The sequence below is a fragment of the Amyelois transitella genome, chromosome 11 (genome assembly GCF_032362555.1).
Source record: "Amyelois transitella isolate CPQ chromosome 11, ilAmyTran1.1, whole genome shotgun sequence".
Taxonomy (NCBI): Eukaryota; Metazoa; Arthropoda; class Insecta; order Lepidoptera; family Pyralidae; genus Amyelois; species Amyelois transitella.
The window spans coordinates 9,822,613-9,842,541 of NC_083514.1; the positions used below are offsets into that span (position 1 = coordinate 9,822,613).

The window sequence follows — 19,929 nt, forward strand, 5'->3', positions numbered from 1 at the left end:
TGCTGGGCTGTCAGTCGAGATGAGTAAAACTATTTGAAAAAAAAAACTCATAATATTATCCTTTAGATTATCCTGAGGTAACCTAAAATTACAGTAAAAATATTGTCTATTTAAAACATAAACCAATTTTTATTGTTTATGTACAAAATACACAATAACAAGCATTTTAGATAAGTTAATTATGTAAACTTCATAATTATTATAACTTAAACTAGCATTATCAAAATCCCGCGAGGTTAAGAGGTCGTTCATATTCTAATCATAATTGTAACTAACTTAGTAACAACTTATGTAAAATGTATATACACTCGGAGTCATAATAAAATGTAAAGTAGAATTTGTACCCGCTCTGTCTACTCTACAAGGGATATAGACGTGACCATATGTATGTTATGTATGTATATAGAATTTGTACTTGCCACGTGCAGTAGCTGAAATGAAAGTGTTGGGGATGACCAAAAAGGTTGGCTTTCAGAATATTTATTTATTTTTAATGTAATTTTTTTGAATAGTGTTTTGTTGATTCTCGTTTTGTCAGTGGAAATGTAAAGACCGTATTTTTGCAATCTCTTTATTTTATTTATTCCTCCCGCTATTTAGGGGCATCTCTGGAACAAGGAGAGCTGCGGGTGTACCAGGCAAAACGAATCCATAACATAAATTGTGACAACTGGGTACAGACATTTGCAAATGGCCTCATCTCTAGGAACCTTTGCTACGAAAAATATAAACTAACTATTGCAGTTGAGAGTACGTCCTCAAATCCCGACTAACTTGGATAGTTGTACTGATTTTTGCCTGTTTTATTCGCCCGAATTTATATTTTATTAGTTTATATAATGCCGTGTAGTTCCCGACAGGACAGACACAAGAGTGTAGGACCACTTCATCTCTTGGCCGTGGATGTTGTGAAAGGCGACTAAGGGAATGGCTAATAATCTTGGGATTCTTCTTGTAGGCGACGGGCTAGCAACCTGTCACTATTAGAGTTTTAATTCCATCACTAAGTCATAAAGTTGAACGTGGCCTGTCAGCCTTTCGAGGCTGTTGGCTCTGTCTAGGATGTAGGGTATAATAACGTCGATATCCCCCGCAAAGGATATTGTATGTATGTATGTATTATGTGATTTTATGTATGTATACCCAAATATATTTTAACTTAACATCAATATCATCATCAATAAACATCGTACTTCAGTCCCGGTTTTGTCTTCCCTGGGGAGCTGTCTCAGTTTAAGTCACGCTTAGAAATTCAGTTGCCTGAATGGGTATCCACCCTTTCTCACGTTTTGCTTACCATAGTCACGTCTATCACCCTTGCGGGGAAGACAGAGCCAACAGTCTTTATGAGCCTGAAAGTCCAAGTTGAACTGTATGGATAAATGATGGAATTGAGATTCAAATAGTAACAGCGATTAGTATCTATTCAAAAGAAAAATAAAATAACCTACAATCGAGGCTTAATTTTATGTTATCTTGTATGTTTAATTCCGTCATCATATTATGTTATCTTTATTTCTATAACAATGCAGGGAGGTAACATGACATTAATCACCCACAAGTATTTACTGTGAATCATGAGCAGAAGTGTATTATACAGTTGAATCATCAGTTGGTCAAAAACATACGTGGAAGATGCCACACTAGTGTTGCTGATGGAAATTAACGTAGACAATTATACATACGTAAATATAGTCACGTTTATCCCTTGTGCGGTAGACAGAGCGGAGGATAGTCTCGAAAAGACTGAAACGCCGCGTTAACCTATATGGCTTCATGATGGAATTGAGATTCAAAAATAGAATGGACCTTACTTTAAAAAACAAAAATATATACGGGACAAATGACACAGATTGAGTTAGCCCCGAAGTAAGTTCGAGACTTGTGTTACGAGATACTAACTCAACGATACTTTAATTTATAATAAATACTTATATAGATAAACATTCAAGGAACAACGGGACTTCAAGTTTAATGCGGTAAAAATTGACCATCTTTTCAACCAATATCATGATAAGAACTCTTGAGAACCCAAGAACAGTGGTAGACTAATTTTCCACGAGTTTCATACGTCAAAAATTATGTAATTATTGTTATTTTACAATTCGATAAAATTTGGGCATTTGATATCTATCTAACCAAGATGACAAGCTCAGTGCTATATCTGAAGATGGCTTTAACATCTTCAATGTGACTCTTGACATACTTTGATAAGTGAAAATGGAATCTACACTACTTATATTAACTATACTAACCGTATAGAACATAATAAGTAGAATAGATTTATTTTCAAAATTGGATACAAGGTATCACTTATTGACGTCACATCACTTTAATGTAATTATAACTACTACCGCTTCCAAACCGCATGTGTAGAAGAAGCGACAAAACAAACTACACTGCAATATTTTTATCGGACCGGTCAATTTACGAATATAGATCTCTTAAATCTAAATCGTGGACGAAAGCACATTGTCTCAATTAAAAAAAAAAGACATGAATTAATGTAAAACTAATTATTTCTATACCACAATAAGTCCATTCGTTTGATTAAAGAAGTAAAAATACTCTCCTTTTATTAGTGGCAAATTAAAATTAAATATAGGAGTATATCTTTTTACGAAATTCACAGCTTTCAGAAATTAAAAGAAAAAGTACCTGGAATGTAATTACGATTACATAATTTTATTGATTGCTTTAGATTAAATTGATAAACAATAAGTAATAACTTATTTTATTACTTCACATGGAGATAAGGGTTTAATCTCTTATCATGGAGTCGTAAAACGAGTTAATTGGCGATCTGTAAAACAATGACATTATTTTATTGCTGATGACCTAAACTCACGTGTTATTTACATACATATGTACATATTATCACGTCTATATCCCTTGCGGGGTAGACAGAGCGAACAGTCTTGAAAATGCCATGTTCAGCTATTTGGCTTTAATATAGAATTTAGATTCAATTAGTGACAGGTTGCTAACCCAATCTAGCTAGTTCTATCATATATTGGATTTAAAATGTACCTATTTGACGTAAAACACATTACGATGTAATATTAAATAAATATAATTATTTATGTAAAGCATGTTAGTTTGTTAATTATTGTGTTACCAGTCTCGGGTCTGCTGGAAGAGATTTCTTAAGAAATATATAGAACCTATGTACGTACGTACCTACTATTGTTTCATCTTTTTATTCATTTCTACTTATATTTTTTCTGGTGTGCCCCTGGGCCATCCGAAACAATAAAATAAAACTTTAAGTACTGCACTACGTTTATTGTGACCGAATATACAATCAAACATTTAAATATTTTTTAAAAAACGTACTCTTACATGGATGAGGTAAAAAGGAAGAAAGAATACTTTTTTAATGTTGCCAGCTTGTGTGTTTTGGTGCATAAACAAACAAAAAGAGTATTCTATTATTTATGGATACATCACATTTTCTGTGTAGGTACATGATGTGGTAAATAAATATTTATAAAACGATTTTGATCAATATCTTCCTCATTGTAAAACTTTCGTTGAAAGATATGACATGAGGTTATTGATACCACGCGGTATAAGTTCAATGACCATACAGGTGCAATAACTTATTGAAAATTTACCAAGTGCAAGTCAAATACGTACTTGGTATGTGTGAGGATAACTAAACAATGTTACGAAAATATGTAAACATATAAAAAAAATTAAAATTTGAATATGACTCAAAGACTCAAATAAGTTTAATAAAGTTAATTTGCTTTAGATTTAATTTTTTCTTAATTATAAGTTTAATTAGTTGATTTTCTAAATACGTAATATGTATAAGTCGGGATAGCTTCTGTTTTATTATTGCATGTTCTCCGTTTCACACTATACCTAGGTACCTACTTAGCGCCATTTTTCACTCCACTTCGTTTAGTCTTGGCGTCCTCAGTTTCAAATCCATTGGCTCGCATATCATATCACCGTCTAGTCAGAATTTCTGCGGTATCCTCTTAAAATTATGACCATCGGTTCCCGCTAAACATTTGTTCACTAGATAGCCTTTGGGCTCGCAAGATATGCCGTTTTCCGTACAAACGTGGCTTTACTGCATTTACGGCTACTGGGGCTTTACGGCCGTGTATTTCCCGGCACCAATAAAAAAAGGAATAGGACCACTCCATCTCGTTCCCATGGATATCGTAAAAGGCGACTAAGGGATAGGCTTATATAATTACTTGGGATTCTTCTTTTAGGCCATGGGCTAGCAACCTTTCACTATTTGAATCTGAAATCCATCATAAAGCCAAACAGCTGAACGTGGCCTATCAGTCATTTCAAGACTGTTGGCTCTGTCTACCCCGCAAGACGTGATTATATGTATGTATGTATGTGGCTTTACGGCTATGTCACGGACATGAAGGCTGCTATGAATGCTGGAGTTCCCCAAGCGGTCTCTCCGCGAAACTCCAGTACGCACGCCCAGCGCAGCATTTTCATCTCCGTGAGACGCGACTCCTTCTTGTGCCGCCCTGCGCACTAGCCGCGTATCACTCCTAAAATAGGACAGGCCTATGTAATCTCTGTATTCTGTGGGCCTTTGATAGATTTATACATATAGACCTGTCCATTCAGCCTTGCCTCTTTCTATATTTATTAGATTATCTATGGCGAAATTGGTCTCGGTGAACTGTGTGTATAATGATCGATAGGAACAGTGTGTCAGTTAGATATATTGAATATTTTCGTATATAAGTTTCATATTTTGTTTAGTACCACAAAATAAGAATGTAATTATTAATAAATTAATCTTCAAACAAAATAAATAGTGACGCGAAAAAAGGGCGTTTTGCGCTATCGATATCAATGTAAGTCAAAGGTCACACACTCACTCGTAAATCAATCGATAAAGAAAAGATGGCGTTGCGCTGACGCAGCCAAGTTGGTTACGGGTCAGAAACCAGTAAGTTTCCTATGCCACACGCATCTTATCGACTCATTTAATATATCGTTTTACCAGAGAAATGCATTGTTCTGATCAAAAGATAAGACACGTTTAAAACAGTTTATTAGATATCGATGATGACAAATTATCGAAATTATGCCTGTACTTAAACTAGCGTGTATATTAGAAAGGAGAACGGAGTAATATTAAATTTGCGACTTTTGTAAAGAAATGTGGATACTGTCTCGTCTATATATATGTCTACATACATACGTACATCACGTAGTCACGTCTATAGACAAGTAGACAGAGCCAACAGTCTTGAAAAGACTAAAACTCAAGTTCAGTTGTAAAGCTTTATGATGGAATTGAGATTCAAAGAATAATAGGTTGCTAGCCCATCGCCGACAAAATCTGAAGTTTTAAGCCTATTCCTAAGTCGCCTTTTACGACATACGAAACCACACAGCACTACACAACACATTATCTTTCTAGTAACATGACTATAATCTTATCATAGGGGAGGGGGTGAAAGAGTAAACAACGTACTACATTAATTGCCGTTGCTGTTCTTGTACATCATCACTACATAGTATAAAACAAAGTCGCCCATTTTGTCTGTAGTCCCTTCGTATGCATAAAACTTTAAAACTACGCAACGGATTTTGATGCGGTTTTCACTAATAGAAAGAGTATTTTCTCCGACAGGTTTTTATATATAATTGAAATACATTGAAACTATATTAGCTGAGTTATAGCGATTTATGTCCAAGAAGTCAGAAAAAAAATCTAATTGAAGATTGCATTTGTGCGTGCGCCGCTTATACCGTTGGATACAAGTAAGAACAATGTATAGCAAAAACATTGGTCTTTATTAGTTCTACAAAAAAGTCCGCGATGACATATATCCAGCTTTTTTATTTAAGTCACAAAAACTACTTTTCTGTATTAAAAAAACATTTAATTCGTTGGGTGATGTTTAACTGGTGATATAACCAATAATACATATATCCTTATCAAAATAAGTAAGTTCATCATCACGAGCATTTAATTTAGATTATTTTTGCAGTTTACAGTGTGTTATTTAGACATATAGTTTAGGAGATATCACGATATTAGTATTGCGGCACGGTACTACGACTTTGATCTATACATATAAGACAAAAAAAAATCTGTACATTACTTAAATATTTTTTCCAAAAACTGATAGGGGGGGGCGATCAAAGAAGAGTCACAGAAACCAAAAAACATTTTAATATTTTAAACGCGGTTAAGGGAAAGAGAAGTTATTGTGAATTGAAAATTAGTATCCAATATGTGTTGGTGCGTTGACTGTATTTGTCGAAGTAGCGGGATACACGCAAACGAAGTTGCGCGGGTCAGCTAGTACATATATATGTACATATAATCACGTCCATAATACCCCGCGGGGTAGACAGAGCCAACAGTCTTGAAAAGACAGGCCACGTTCAGCTGTTTTGCTTTATGATAGAAGTCGTAGCTTACCAATGTGTACCTATTATTTTTGACGACAAATATTTTAACATAGAGATATACAAATTTTCAACTCGGCTATGACTCACTTCTGTCTAATCTTGGGAATTAAAAATATGTCATCTGCAAATAATATAAAAGAAATTAAATAAGGTGTTCTGTAAATTAGTAACTAATGTACTGTTCTGGGCTCTAGAAAAGCGGACCCTAGGCCCCGAAACAGGTAGTCTCTCTCTTTCTCTGTAGAAGTACTATTCTTAGTTGTCATTGTCATCGTTACATGATTAACTTTGAACAATACAAGTAAGTTGTGTAATGAACTTTGTCAAACTATTTTGATATATCATTTATTCAAATCATGCAAGATACCTATCTATTGAAGCATTCAAACTGAAAATTGATTGGAAACTGAAGGAAAGCTCACAATCAATTTTTTTAAAGGCTGTTTATAAAATGTAAACATTATTTTTTAAATTTATATATCTGGCTCAACCCAAAAAAAATAAATTTAACTATAAATACGAAAACGAGCACGCACGACGCGATACAACTTCTTTTTAACACCCTTTATAAAACAACGCATGCGCTGTAAATCACGAACGCTACATTTCCTGCAATGCAAGTTTTGCTCGATTCAGTTGCCGTTCTACCGGCCAGTTACAACGTGTTAATCAGGAAAATAGGCCGCCTATCTGGCTGCCTTTGCCTGACGCGAGCGCGAAAAAAGTTTTTGAAAATCGAAATAGTTTTTGAATTAGTTCGATTTAAGAAAAGAAAATTAATTTTCGCCCGGGTGTTCTAATTTTTTACACGTTCTGATTTTGAAATATCCTCAGAGAAAGGAGGAAGAAAAGTTCTGCGTTTTTATTTATATTGGTAAGTAGAGTTTATTTTCATAGTAAAGTTCTTATCTGCATTATTTAATTACGGTTCAATGCCTTCAATGTTGGTATTGGATATAGTATATATACCTACGTACCTAAGTATATGAAATTTATCGTAACTATTCAATTCTTTTACAATAAAAAAAATATATAAGAAGCGCGTATTTTTTTTCTAGAAATAAATTTGACACGTAGTAGATAAAACTGCACAAGCTTAAGATTTGAACTACAAAACAACTTAGGGAAATAGTTTGAATTCTATATCAATTATCGCATCATTATCTTTGAAGGGGTAGACAGATCTTCAACTTATTGACCGCGTTTGTTATGTCATAGAACGTCCATTTCAAAAATACTTACTGTCAAATTACAGAAATATCGTAGATTTCAGAAATATTATTGAAGACGATATTCTTATCTCTTTTATTATTATTTTCTTTTGACATTTCACTGTAAAGATATCTCTAAACATAACATTCAGTTATCAAACTATGTTACTGTCCTACCTATGGTATCTTAGTAACTTTTATCTGGTCAAACAAGATTGTGTAAGTATTATATGAACGTTGATGGGCAATCGTCTGGTTTTCATGATAGATACAAATACATATATACATTTTTATTTAATAATAAATTAATTAAAAAAAAAAAATAATAATCTAAAAAGTACCTAACGTGTATTTTCTAACATTTAGAGAAAGTACCAAAGCATCTCTTTTTAACGGATGACGTAGACGTCCTACAGCAGTAGCAGTATAAGGGAAAAAGCACCCAACCATGATATAAATTGGATTAGGCTTCCCTGTTAATTGGGTCACGTCGTGTTACTATGTGACTTACCCATTCCTGGTTGGAATATAGGAGGACCCATGGCTCCTCCCCTGGGATTCTGGAATTTCGTCAGGGAGTAAGCTGAGTATCAGTTATTTAGTCATAAAAATAGAAGTTTTAACGTTTCCATAGTGAAATCATCTGTTATGACTGATCGTTATGAAAAAATGTATTGTAATTTTTAATCAAACAATGACACAACTAATTAAACATCATGTTTTCATGTATAATTGTAACATAAAACAGACGAATATTATCAATTGTCGCAGATAGAATGGAGATATAAATTTTGTTATTTAAACTATGAGATAAACTCATCTACACTAATATTATAAAGCTGAAGAGTTTGTTTGTTTGAACGCTAGCGCGCTCTCAAGAACTACTAGTTCGAATTAAAAAATCTTTTGTGTTGAATAGACCAATTATCGGGGAAGGCTTTAGGCTATATAACATCACGCTGCAAGTAGGTATTAGAAGCGAAGAAATAATGGAAAATGTGAAAAAAAGACGGGGAAAATTATTCATCCTTGAGGGCTTCAGTGATGCCCAAAATAACTATTCCAAGCGGACGAAGTAGCGGGCACAGCTAGTTTACTTATATAAAACCTTAAAAACATTTTGTTACAATATTACTTTCATTCATAGGGTTAATCCTGACCCTTGTGGCGATCCTATGACCACGACAAGAAACAACGAAGTAACCATGATCCAATAAAGGTTAAATTCCCCTGCAAAGGTTGCGGAGGTCAGACAGGCAGGTGTCAACTTCATGTAAAATACCTACCTGAATTTAATCACTTGAGAATCTATTTTATAAGCGGACCTCGAACTCCTATCAAAGAAATGAGTAAGAGGGACTAAAGCCTGGAATATGATAATTATGACGAACTATGTAGATATAAACTCAATCTACCTTAGATATATTAGTAGCTCCGTATTTATTTTCAAAGTTTATTTCGATCCAATGGTTCCAAATTACCTACTCACGCAACATCTAGCCGGAAAGCCTACTGGCCTATTACAATTAAAATACCTATTTATACATACATACATATGGTCACGTCTATATCCCTTGCGGGGTAGACAGAGCCAACAGTCTTGAAAAGACTGAATGGCCACATTCAGCTATTTAGTTTAATGATAGAATTGAGATTCAAATAGTGACAGGTTTCTAATCCATCGCCTAAAAAATAATCCCAAGTTTGCAAGGCTATCCCTTAGTCGCCTTTTACGACATCCATGGGAAAGACATGGAACCACACGGCACAAATACCTATTAATGCTAACAATAATCATTATAAGGCAAGGCGGGCACTTAGCTGTAGTTTAAAGCAGTTAGAATTCAATAAGGCATCTCTTATCTGTCAAACCCTCTAAACAAACTTAGATTGAATCGAGCTTATATAGAATAGTATTTTTTCAATCGCATCAATGAAAGAAGTTCTCAATTTATCTTTATTAGAATGGAGTCTAGCTAGACGTCTGGTCTTTTCAAGTCTGTCGGCTCTGTCTACCCTGCAAGGGATATATACGTGATTTTATGAATCTATCGAAAAAGCACCACTGTTAGATTGTGTTTTTAGCAAACAGAAATTTAAGTATATTTGTTATATTTTGTCAAAATAACGAGCTGTCTTACCGAAATGTTGCGGGCGTGTCAAGATTACCATCTTTGATATTAACATAGTTACATAATTACATAAAATATTATAAAGCTGAAGAGTTTGTTTTGTTTGTTTGTTTGTTTAAACGCGCTAATCTCAGAAACTACTGAACCGATTTGAATAATTCTTTCACTGTTAGATAGTCTATTTATCGAGGAAGGCTATAAGCTACATTTTATCCCTGATTTCCTACGGGAAACGTCAACAATGCAGATGAAAGTTGAATGAGTCGGCTATCTGCGAGCTTTCCACGCGAACGCTGCGCAAACGAACAAAGATATAGTAAAACAATGTACTAAAGATGTGAAGTACTCATTTTTTGCCACAAAAAAGTCCGCGAGAGCATATATCTATCTCTTAAGGTTTACTTACAATAACCACTTTTATGTTAAATTTTTAAGATTATTTTTTCATTATAAACATAAGTTATTTTGAAACCAATTTTCTTTAATCCTGTATTAATCCTTATCCAAATAAATATGTTTATTACTTTCGGCTTTTCATGTAGACTAAAATTGCCATTTACAGTATATAAATCAGACGAATAGGTTTTGAGATATAGTCGTTATAAGCAATTTGCAGCGAAACATTTAATACGGCGAACCAGCGTTCTTTCTAATACGCGTGACCGCCAAATTGATAAAGCCGAGGAGGATGTTTGCAAAAATAAATATGATGCCCAAATAACTATTCCACGCGGACGAAGTCGCGGGCACAGCTAGTAGTTACATAAAATCACGCTTCTTTCCCGATGGGATAAACAGAGACCAGGTAGTCTCAGGACTAGTAGGATTGGTATCAGGTGATACCATTTAGCCGTTTGGCCTTATCATAGAATTAAGATTCAAACAGTGACAGGTTGCTACCCCATCACCTAAAAGAAGAATCGCGAGCCTATAAGCCTATCCTTAGTCCTTTTACGACATCGATGGGAAAGAGATGTAGTACTACTATTTTTTTTTCATTTGTTTTCTATTGTGCGCGATAGTTCCTACCACATTTGATATTCAGCCATACGATTGAAAATAAAAATATTATATGTTTTTAAACGAAAGTGCGAGGTGAGATGTAAACTTTATCATGCAATAACACTCACAATCTGAATATGTAAATTTAAACTAATCCTCATTTAAATATGGTCTTATTTTTATCAAATTTCGTTGAAGTTTCCGCCGTTTCTGTTTTTATCTGATAAAACTACATTCTTCAGTGTTGTTAAAGTAGTTATACTCGTATAATTATTATTTTACAATGAACATTAATAAACATACATACATACATATGGTCACGTCTATATCCCTTGTGGGGTAGACAGAGCCAACAGTCTTGAAAAGACTGAATGGCCACGTTCAGCTATTTGGCTTAATGATAGAATTGAGATCCAAGCCTATTGCCATTGCTAGCCCATCGCCTAAAAAAAATCCCAAGTTTGTAAGCCTATACCTTAGTCGCCTTTTACGATATCCATGGGAAAGAGATGGAGTGGTCCTATTCTTTTTTGTATTGGTGCCGGGAACCACACGGCAAATTAATAAAATCTACATAAATTTCATTCCTACTGTTGAACGGGCCGAGGGTCTGGTGGGTCAGTCTGAATGAAACCAGATTTAGGGATGTTCAAAGCGTCTTGTCTTGTTGTCTTCTTAGTTATTAGTCAAGATTTTGGTTGCCCTTTTTTCATCAATATGAATTGAGAAAATTTATATAAAAACATAAATTCACACAAGGCATAACGCATGCCAGTAATTTTACAATATTAAGGAACGCCGGCGGCACCGCTGAAGTTTATCGAAAAAAAAAACTGTTTTCTTCCCTTCTTCCATTCGTTGATTTAACAGTCGATAAGTGACTCAGTGCCTTCTTTTATTTACATATATACAAAAAAGATAATATGTAAATCATCAAACTTGTACGGAAAATAACAGAACAGATACGAGTAACAACATAATTGTGGTATATTTATAATGGTATGCAAGGAAGTCACCACTTAGCCACACAATGGGGGTAGAAGCCGGAAAATACTGACTTTTAAACAAGTTAGGTAACTAAGAATACATACATACATACATAACATCACGCCTCTTTCCCGGAGGGGTAGGCAAAGACTACCTCTTTCCACTTGCCACGATCACTGCATATTTCCTTCGCTTCATCCACATTCATAACTCTCTTCATGCAAGCTCGGCGGTAACTAAGAATCTATGCAAGATAATACTTCTATAAATTCGCCATACGGGTAAAAGCACTTTCTTAAGCTTTACAAGAAAATACTTCTTCACTCTTTATTAGACCCTATAGGGTCTAATGTGGCGCACACCGGTTTCCTCACCTCTGTGGCGCGGCTGTAATAGGCTTGTCTGTGATACTGGAGGGCCCTTGTTCGAATCCCCGTCAGGGCATGATGAGAGAGATGAGAAACAAACTTTTGTTTGATTGATCTAGCTCTAGGATGTTTATATAAGTATTACACAAGTTTCGAACTTACTTCGACACGAACTCGATCTATGTAGGTACTTTGTCCCGTATATATAGGTATATATATTTTGATCTCAGACTTAAATAAGTATCATGTTAATTGCAATATAAGATTCTGTCTGCAATTGTGTTGGACAACATCTTTAGTGTTGGTGACTTCGTTCGGGACCAGTAATTTAAGACATGCTAAAAAATTACAGTAATGCAATAGTCACCCGTTAGTTTTGACTTTTGCCACAACTACATATCGAAAATTACACTATGTATTATAATGTTTGTTTGTTTATAAACCCTTTTTCGCACATCGCACACAAAAATATAGTGTTCGTAGCAGCATTTATCTACTAATAATGTCTTAAGATATGTGCAATCTTCATTGTCATCTTATGTTCTGCATGTAGCAGGTAAATCCTTGATGCCTTTAATCGCCTCCTGCGACAGACAGACACATCCACATAAAGGATGTATCAAGATCTTGTTTTTATTTTTTAATGTGTCATCTTTCCTCTCGTCTTCTGCATTAAGCAAGTACATTCTACAATTGCAAACAAATTAAAATTACCATTTTTATGGCCCATTTTGTCATATGGATTTCCGCAAAACATCTACGCGGAAACGGATATGCAGGAGAGGTCGACAACTCGATACTTCCATACGAATATATTACACGTACCTACATAAATTTAATTACTATTTAAGTACAACAGGTTTATGTCAAGTATATTAGACACAGGATTAACTTTCCCTGTTTGTTATATGCGTATGATAAGCGTAATTGTTATGCCGGGCTAAGTTTATTACTGGTTGGAGATAAAAATAAAATAACATTGTGGTAGGTAGATTACGTTTGATATAGTTATATTTATACTTATTAATTCACTAGCTTTTGTCTTGGGGCTGACTTTCATGGGAAGTTCTGTCAATATAACTACTATCCTACTAATATTATAAATGCGAAAGTTTGTGAGTATGTCAGGAATTCAGTATGGATTTTTGTTACTCTTTCACGCAAAAACTACTGAACCAATTACGATGAAATGTGGTATGTAGGTAGCTGAAGACCCAGAATAACATATAGGCTACATTTTATTCCAGAGTCCCCGCGGGAATGATTCCACGCGGAGGAAGTCGCGGGCGGCCTCTAGTCATATATATATACGTACTTAAAATGTGTCAGTTACCTTGCTATTTACCATCTTACACAAAAGAAGGCTTGTTTTTGTCTGATAACTATGCATTAAAATTTTCTAACATTGAAGTGGTTTGTTTAAGAAAGTTTTCCTTAGAGGAAGACTGAAAAAGATAAATATAAGAATCGCTTATAAGACCGTAATAGGAGTGTCAAGTTTTTAACATCATGTGATTGAACGAATTACTAAAACATTTTAGAAAGAAGATTTATTATTAATATTGTTAAAGTAGATCTTGGTTTGATTTTGAGAAATTGACAGTGGGAATTTATGATGTAAAAAAAAGTAAAACTGCACTTGCTTAAATATAACACTGAACTGTAATAACTGATTAATAGTTTGACAATACAATTACGATCAATAATAAGGGTAGGTATAAATGGACTTATATTTCATAATAATAAGCTTTTTTTAAAAAAATGTGACTTTACATTCTATTTTGGTTTTTCTTTTATTCTAAGTGGCCAGTTTTAGCCATGAATAGTTTGAACAAAATTCTCCCAGTTATCTTTAAAACTAGTAACGAAAATCGACCAAAGTATTAATTACCCGTTGTTATGTTCTTGTCGAACTAATATTTTCAGTGGGTGTTTCCTTACAAATATAATCCTCAATTTTCCGCCACAGACAACACATATTTTTTACTATGTACATAAATAAAGTTTACTATATTTATGGCAGTATTGTCCGTGTTCTTTAAGTAATAAGTATCGATTTCATTTGTTCGTTAATTGTCCCTTTGTTTCTCGATGTAACAACAATTATATTATTATCTAATCAACGCAATAAAACAATAAAGGGAATGAATTGGTCGTTAATTCGAGATAATTTTGTGCTGGTTAATTTGAGATAGTTCATAAATATTTTAAAGTGAAAAGCGAGGAAAGAAATGTCTTTACCCGTCGACCAATTTAAAAACCAAATTTCGAAATCAGTATCTAAATAAGATATTTTTTTCTTGTTACCCGCATTTGTACTGACAGCGGTATGGTTTTGGTTTGTATGAACTAGGATCATGGTTTGCCTGCGGGGTAGACAGAGCCGACAGTTTCGAAAAGACAGAAAGGCCACAATTGGCTTAATCATAAAATTGAGATTCAAATAACAGGTTGCTAGTTCATCGCCTACAAAGGGAATCAGAAGTTAATAAGCTTATCCTTAGTCGCCTTTTACGCCATCCATAGGAAAAATATGAAGTGGTTCTATTCGAAACTACACGGTAGAATATTAAAACTAGTTACCTAGTACTTAGTCATTTACTTACATGATCTGAATTGTTTTTGCATGAAAACGCAATTCAATGATGAGGAAAAGTTCTTACCATACAATTACCCACATAACCTGCTACCTACCTACATATATCTTATGAACACACGGCATATACTAACACACATTAACGTAAGTGCATGTGCATTATTGCAAATAGATATATATACATGTATACTAGCTGTGCCCGCGACTTCGTCCGCCCGCCGCCATTCGTCGACCCTCAACCGATCAATAATTTTCCCCGTTTTTTTTCACATTTTCCTTAATTACTTCGCTCCTTGTAATTGCAGCGTGATGTTATATAGCCTAAAGCCTTCCTCGTTAAATAGTCTATTCAACACAAAAATATTTTTTTCAATTCGAACCAGTACTTTCTGAGATTAGCGCGTTCAAACAAACAAACAAACTCTTCAGCTTTATAATATTAGTATAGATTAGTATAGATGAACACACGGCATATACTAACACACATTAACGTATGAGCATGTGCATTATTGCAAATAGATATACCTGTCACACCAATCACTTCTAAGAATACACTTGTGAAAACAGATTGTATAAATAAAAGTTGTTTTATCACTTAGGTTAAGGCAGTAGTCCCCGTAGAAAGACGCGCGATGCCGTTGTTTTCGCGCGAAAACCTATCGCTGTCCCGCTTTTTATTATGACGTGAAAAGGGATAGCAGTAGCTTTTCACGCGACAAAAATGGCGTCGCGCGTGCCATACTAAGGGGGTTGGACTAAGAAGCGTTACCGCAAAAGGTGTCTCCGAAAATACAAGAAAATGTCCTATTGAAATTAAAATAGGATTGAAATAATCCATAATTAGACCTTGACCTTATAACTCGCCACATCGGAATTATGTTCATTCAAACAAAAATATTATCATCAACATACATACATATGTACATATGGTCACGTCTTTATCCCTTGCGGGGTAGACAGAGCCAACAGTCTTGAAAAGATTGATAGGCCACGTTCAACTGATAGGCTTAGTGATAGAATTGAGATCAAAATAGTGACAGTTTGCTAGCCCATCGGCTAAAAGAAGACTCTATCCCTTAGTCGCCTTTTACGACAGACACAGGAACGAGATGGAGTGCTCTTATTTTTTTTTTATTAATGCCGTGGGGTTCCCGGAAAAAAAGCATTTCAACAAAACCAATTTATTATTTTTAATTCCGTATCTTTTTGGGCATATGTATGCAACAGGCAACTTGCCATCTAAGAACACCTCTGTTTATGATTTTTTGGATAACAATAAGATTACCCGTCTCCATGACATGACATGTTTATCAAAAACATTGAGATACACGGGGTATCTTCGGTATCGAATTTCCTCACACACTCGATAGTTGTCAAGATTGAATTATCATTTTCAAGTGACGCCACGTTGCCACGTCTGAAACTGGTGGTCGAGTCAATTTCATAACAAATACCAAGGTTATAGGATCGAAGTCTCAACCAAAGAAACCTTAAGAACAAAAATTAACAGTACACTCATAATACCTTTGAATGGATTGAATTGGTCTAAGTGTTATTGTGATGTTTGGGTGGGGAAGACCTAATGCTGTGGGAATCCTCGGTGTCTCAACATTTGGTCCAGGAGCTGTTTTGGCCGGCATTGTGACGAGAGATATCGTTGGATGTGTTATGGTAATTATTGAGCTCCAAATAACTAGTATATCACACCATAAAAATGATTTAAATTATATGCATTAACATCATTTCATTGTATTCTTTTCTTTCACACTCAATTACTTTTTAATGTAGACAATGTGTATTTGTCCGCGATTAAGATTTAAGAGATCCATATTTGTAAATTAACGTCCGGTGAAAATGTTGCAGTGTGGTTTGTTCCGCGGCCTCTTCTACACATGCGATTTTGAAGCGGTAGCAGATGTAATTAGATTATAATTATGTGTCGTCAATAAGTGATACCTTGTATCCAATTTTGAAAATAAATCTATTCTATTCTGTAAATCAGGTCAATATTGTCATAGATAATTACCATAGAATATCATACATTCAATCTAGTTTTTGTATCAATTTCACGTAAAAAATAAATCAGTTTCGCGCAATCTACCTACTGTTTGTTCAAAGTAGAATTGGTTCAGATTATCCCCTAACAAACGGACGGCAACACATTCGTATGATGATGAATGTCTCCGTGAGATTCGAACCTAAGATATTCAGGTCACGAGGTGGACTAGACCAAATGCATATGTCAACTTGAACTGGTAGGTACGAAGTATTCTAAGGAAAAGTGAGAGCAGAAAGTAAAAGTCTCACAAGTCAATGCACCAACTCTGTGCATAACGAAACATACAAACATTTTCTTTTTTTAAATCCAAGCCTGCCAGCAATTTTCAAAGCAATCTTTGTTATGGAAATCTCTTCGCGAATGTTATTCATAATTGGTCATTGTATTTGTGAAACAAATGCATTGCCTATTCATCTTTCGTTCCGAGATAACGTTGAATAGTAACTCGGTGAGCGATTTTTCTTAACGAGTTTTTAGTTTTTACTTATAGAGTAGGTACATACATACATACACGTCTATATCGCTTGCGGGGTAGACAGAGCTGTTATGCTTAATGATAGAATTGAGATTCTAATAGTGACAGGTTGCTAGCCCATCGCATATAAGAAGAATCTCAAGCTTATAAGCCTATCCCTTAGTCGGCTTTTACGACCGTCTGCGTCCTATTCTTTTTTATATTGGTCCCCGTAGAATAGAAATGGACCAACCTTTTCAAATTATATGTAAATGTTCTACTCTTGAATTAGTTAATTCATTCCTTCGCGATGAGAGGCCATTTAAATATGAATCAAGCCTAAATTGTAAGCTGTTTATGAAGACACTTAAGATCTTCAAGTCTGAAATAGAATCTGAAGATTAGAGAATATCCAGTGATTATTTTTGGACTAGGTATTTACATATCTGCCTGCTAATTGGATAACTAGAGGCCGCCCGCGACTTCGTCCGCATGGAAACCCTATGAATCTCGCGGGAACTCCGGGATAAAAGTAGCCTATATGATATTCTGGGTCTTCAGCTACCTACATACCAAATTTCATCGTAATCGGTTCAGTAGTTTTTGCGTGAAAGAGTAACAAACATCCATACTGACATCCCGACATTCAAACTTCCGCATTTATAATATTAAGAAGTAAGATTAGAACAAGATGACAAAGGATTATTTATTATCTATAGCTAACTGTTAAAACGTCAAGTTTTTTGCACATGTTCATTGAATTCAGTGGCACAATAGCTCTAATGAAATGTCTAGTGACTTCAAAGTATGTCACATCAATATTCGTTACGGTTATAAATTTTAATTCGCGTAAATAATGTTGGCACTTGTCATGAAATGTGCGCGCATTCAGTGTGGACGTTTCAACATGGCTGGTTTACTCTAATTGAGACAAAGTCAAGGGCGGGACATAGTACAATGTCAAGTACAAAATGTATAAATAAAGAACATAGAGTATAACTTACATTTTGTATAATGTGCGTGTGGTTTTCGGATATGCCGTTTGGTGTCCGGCACTTAAGAATAGAACCACTCCATATCTCTCCCATGGATGTCGTTAAAGGCGACTAAGGGATAAGCTTAAAAAATCGGGATTCCTCATGTAGGCGATGGGCCAGCTACCTGTCTCTATTTGAATCTCAATTTCATCATAAACCATCAGCTATGAATGTGGTCTTTCAGTCTTTTCTATCTACCCCGCAAGGCCTAACGATGTCCAAGACATGACTATATATTTATGTATGTAAGTATAATTTACGTAGCATCGAAGCAAAAAAGCGTGATGCCACCTTACCTATATTATACCTACCAATGAACCTTTTCTGAGTAGGGAGGTAGGTAATGTAGATTGGATTGATTGCTATAAAACCGATGCTTTAATCACATTAGAAAATATCAGTAAACCGAAGTAGAAACCTGTTAAAAGGGACATTATCCCCTGCAAAGATAGCTAAGATCAGACCGGAATTTCTTGTAAGCCTTAAGGGGTTATATAAACATTTTCGCTCATTTACAAAGTCTATAAATTATGCTGAAACGGTACGTAAAAAATACCAAATACCTATGCAGTGTTTAGCAAATGAACGTAATTATATAAGTGACAGTGATATAAACTCGAAAATTACTATGTATAATGCCTGAACACATTCACATAGCAATAAGCCTTCTCTGAGAATCTAATTTTGTAACATAAGGCACGCGCTAGGCGATTGTGTTGTGTTGGTTAAGTGATATTGCGAAAAGATATCTTACGCGTACATCACCAGCTGAAGTACTTATTTCATAGGAAGAAGAAAATCATCTTGATTACATACATACAAACATGCTTATACATATATAAATTAAAATTCCTCTAACAAATTTGGAACGCGATTTTATAAAATCTTGAACCGAACGCACTTGTTAACTTATGGTTGATGGTTGACTTTGACAGTGACAACAAAAGTAGAAACGTAAACATCAGAAGATGCAGTGCAATGCAAATAAAGTTGTTTTCATTTTGTTATCTACGAAACAAACGTACCCAATCGTAAGCTAGTAATGATCAGCTGTGTGCTTTGTTTATTATATTGTATGTAAGGTATTTTAGTTTGAAAGCTTGGAAAACAATCTCCATTGAACACTACTCCGTCCAAGTAAACAAATCCATTAGAGTCTTAAAGTCTTAAATATCTGTGTTAAGTATCCTACTAGTTAGAGTTTGTGATAGAAAAAATGAGGTTGTCATTGTTTCGAAATCGAAGAGCTAATACAATCGACGACTCGGATCGTGAACGTGAACCCTTGCTTTCTACTCCTGGACCAAGTAATATTCAATATGAGGTAAGGGTATTTACATAAGAGTTGTCTTTATTTGAAGTGGCGGCGTGTAATTCCTTTTTTTTTACAATCTACAAACCTTAAAAAAGCAATGTTCTTAAGTTCTTTAAGCGGCCTGTAACAATAAAGTTTCTTAGGAAAGAAGCCATTCATGAATTCCATCATTATGCCATTCACCTGATCAAGGCTTTGACTCTTGTTTTTCAAATAAATAAAACGGAGGTATCGTGTAACGTGATGGTAACCGTTGCAACTGATATGATAATATATTATCTATAATCCCTTTCAACAAATAAAAACAAAATACATAGTTTGAATTAAAAAAAAATTTATCAATGTAGTCTC

At 34.7% G+C, this 19,929-nt stretch overlaps 1 protein-coding gene across 5 annotated transcripts in view; it reads left to right on the top strand.

The window, feature by feature from the left end:
• The window catches only part of LOC106133301 (facilitated trehalose transporter Tret1), a 44,347-nt gene that overhangs the window by 20,382 nt on the left and 4,036 nt on the right, over positions 1 to 19,929 (top strand). Inside the window, exon 1 of one of the 5 annotated variants that reach the window (XM_013332986.2) lies at positions 7,040 to 7,291. The exons of 2 other annotated variants lie outside the window; for them this stretch is intronic. Coding sequence is in view for 2 of the 3 variants with exons in the window: in XM_013332981.2 (XP_013188435.1) it covers positions 16,274 to 16,384 (111 nt within the window). In the remaining variant the exon portion in view is untranslated. Of the gene's footprint in view, positions 1 to 7,039; positions 7,292 to 16,058; positions 16,385 to 19,243; positions 19,588 to 19,929 lie in introns of those variants that run through there. 2 more of the 5 variants (XM_013332981.2, XM_013332984.2) reach the window with 2 other exon arrangements.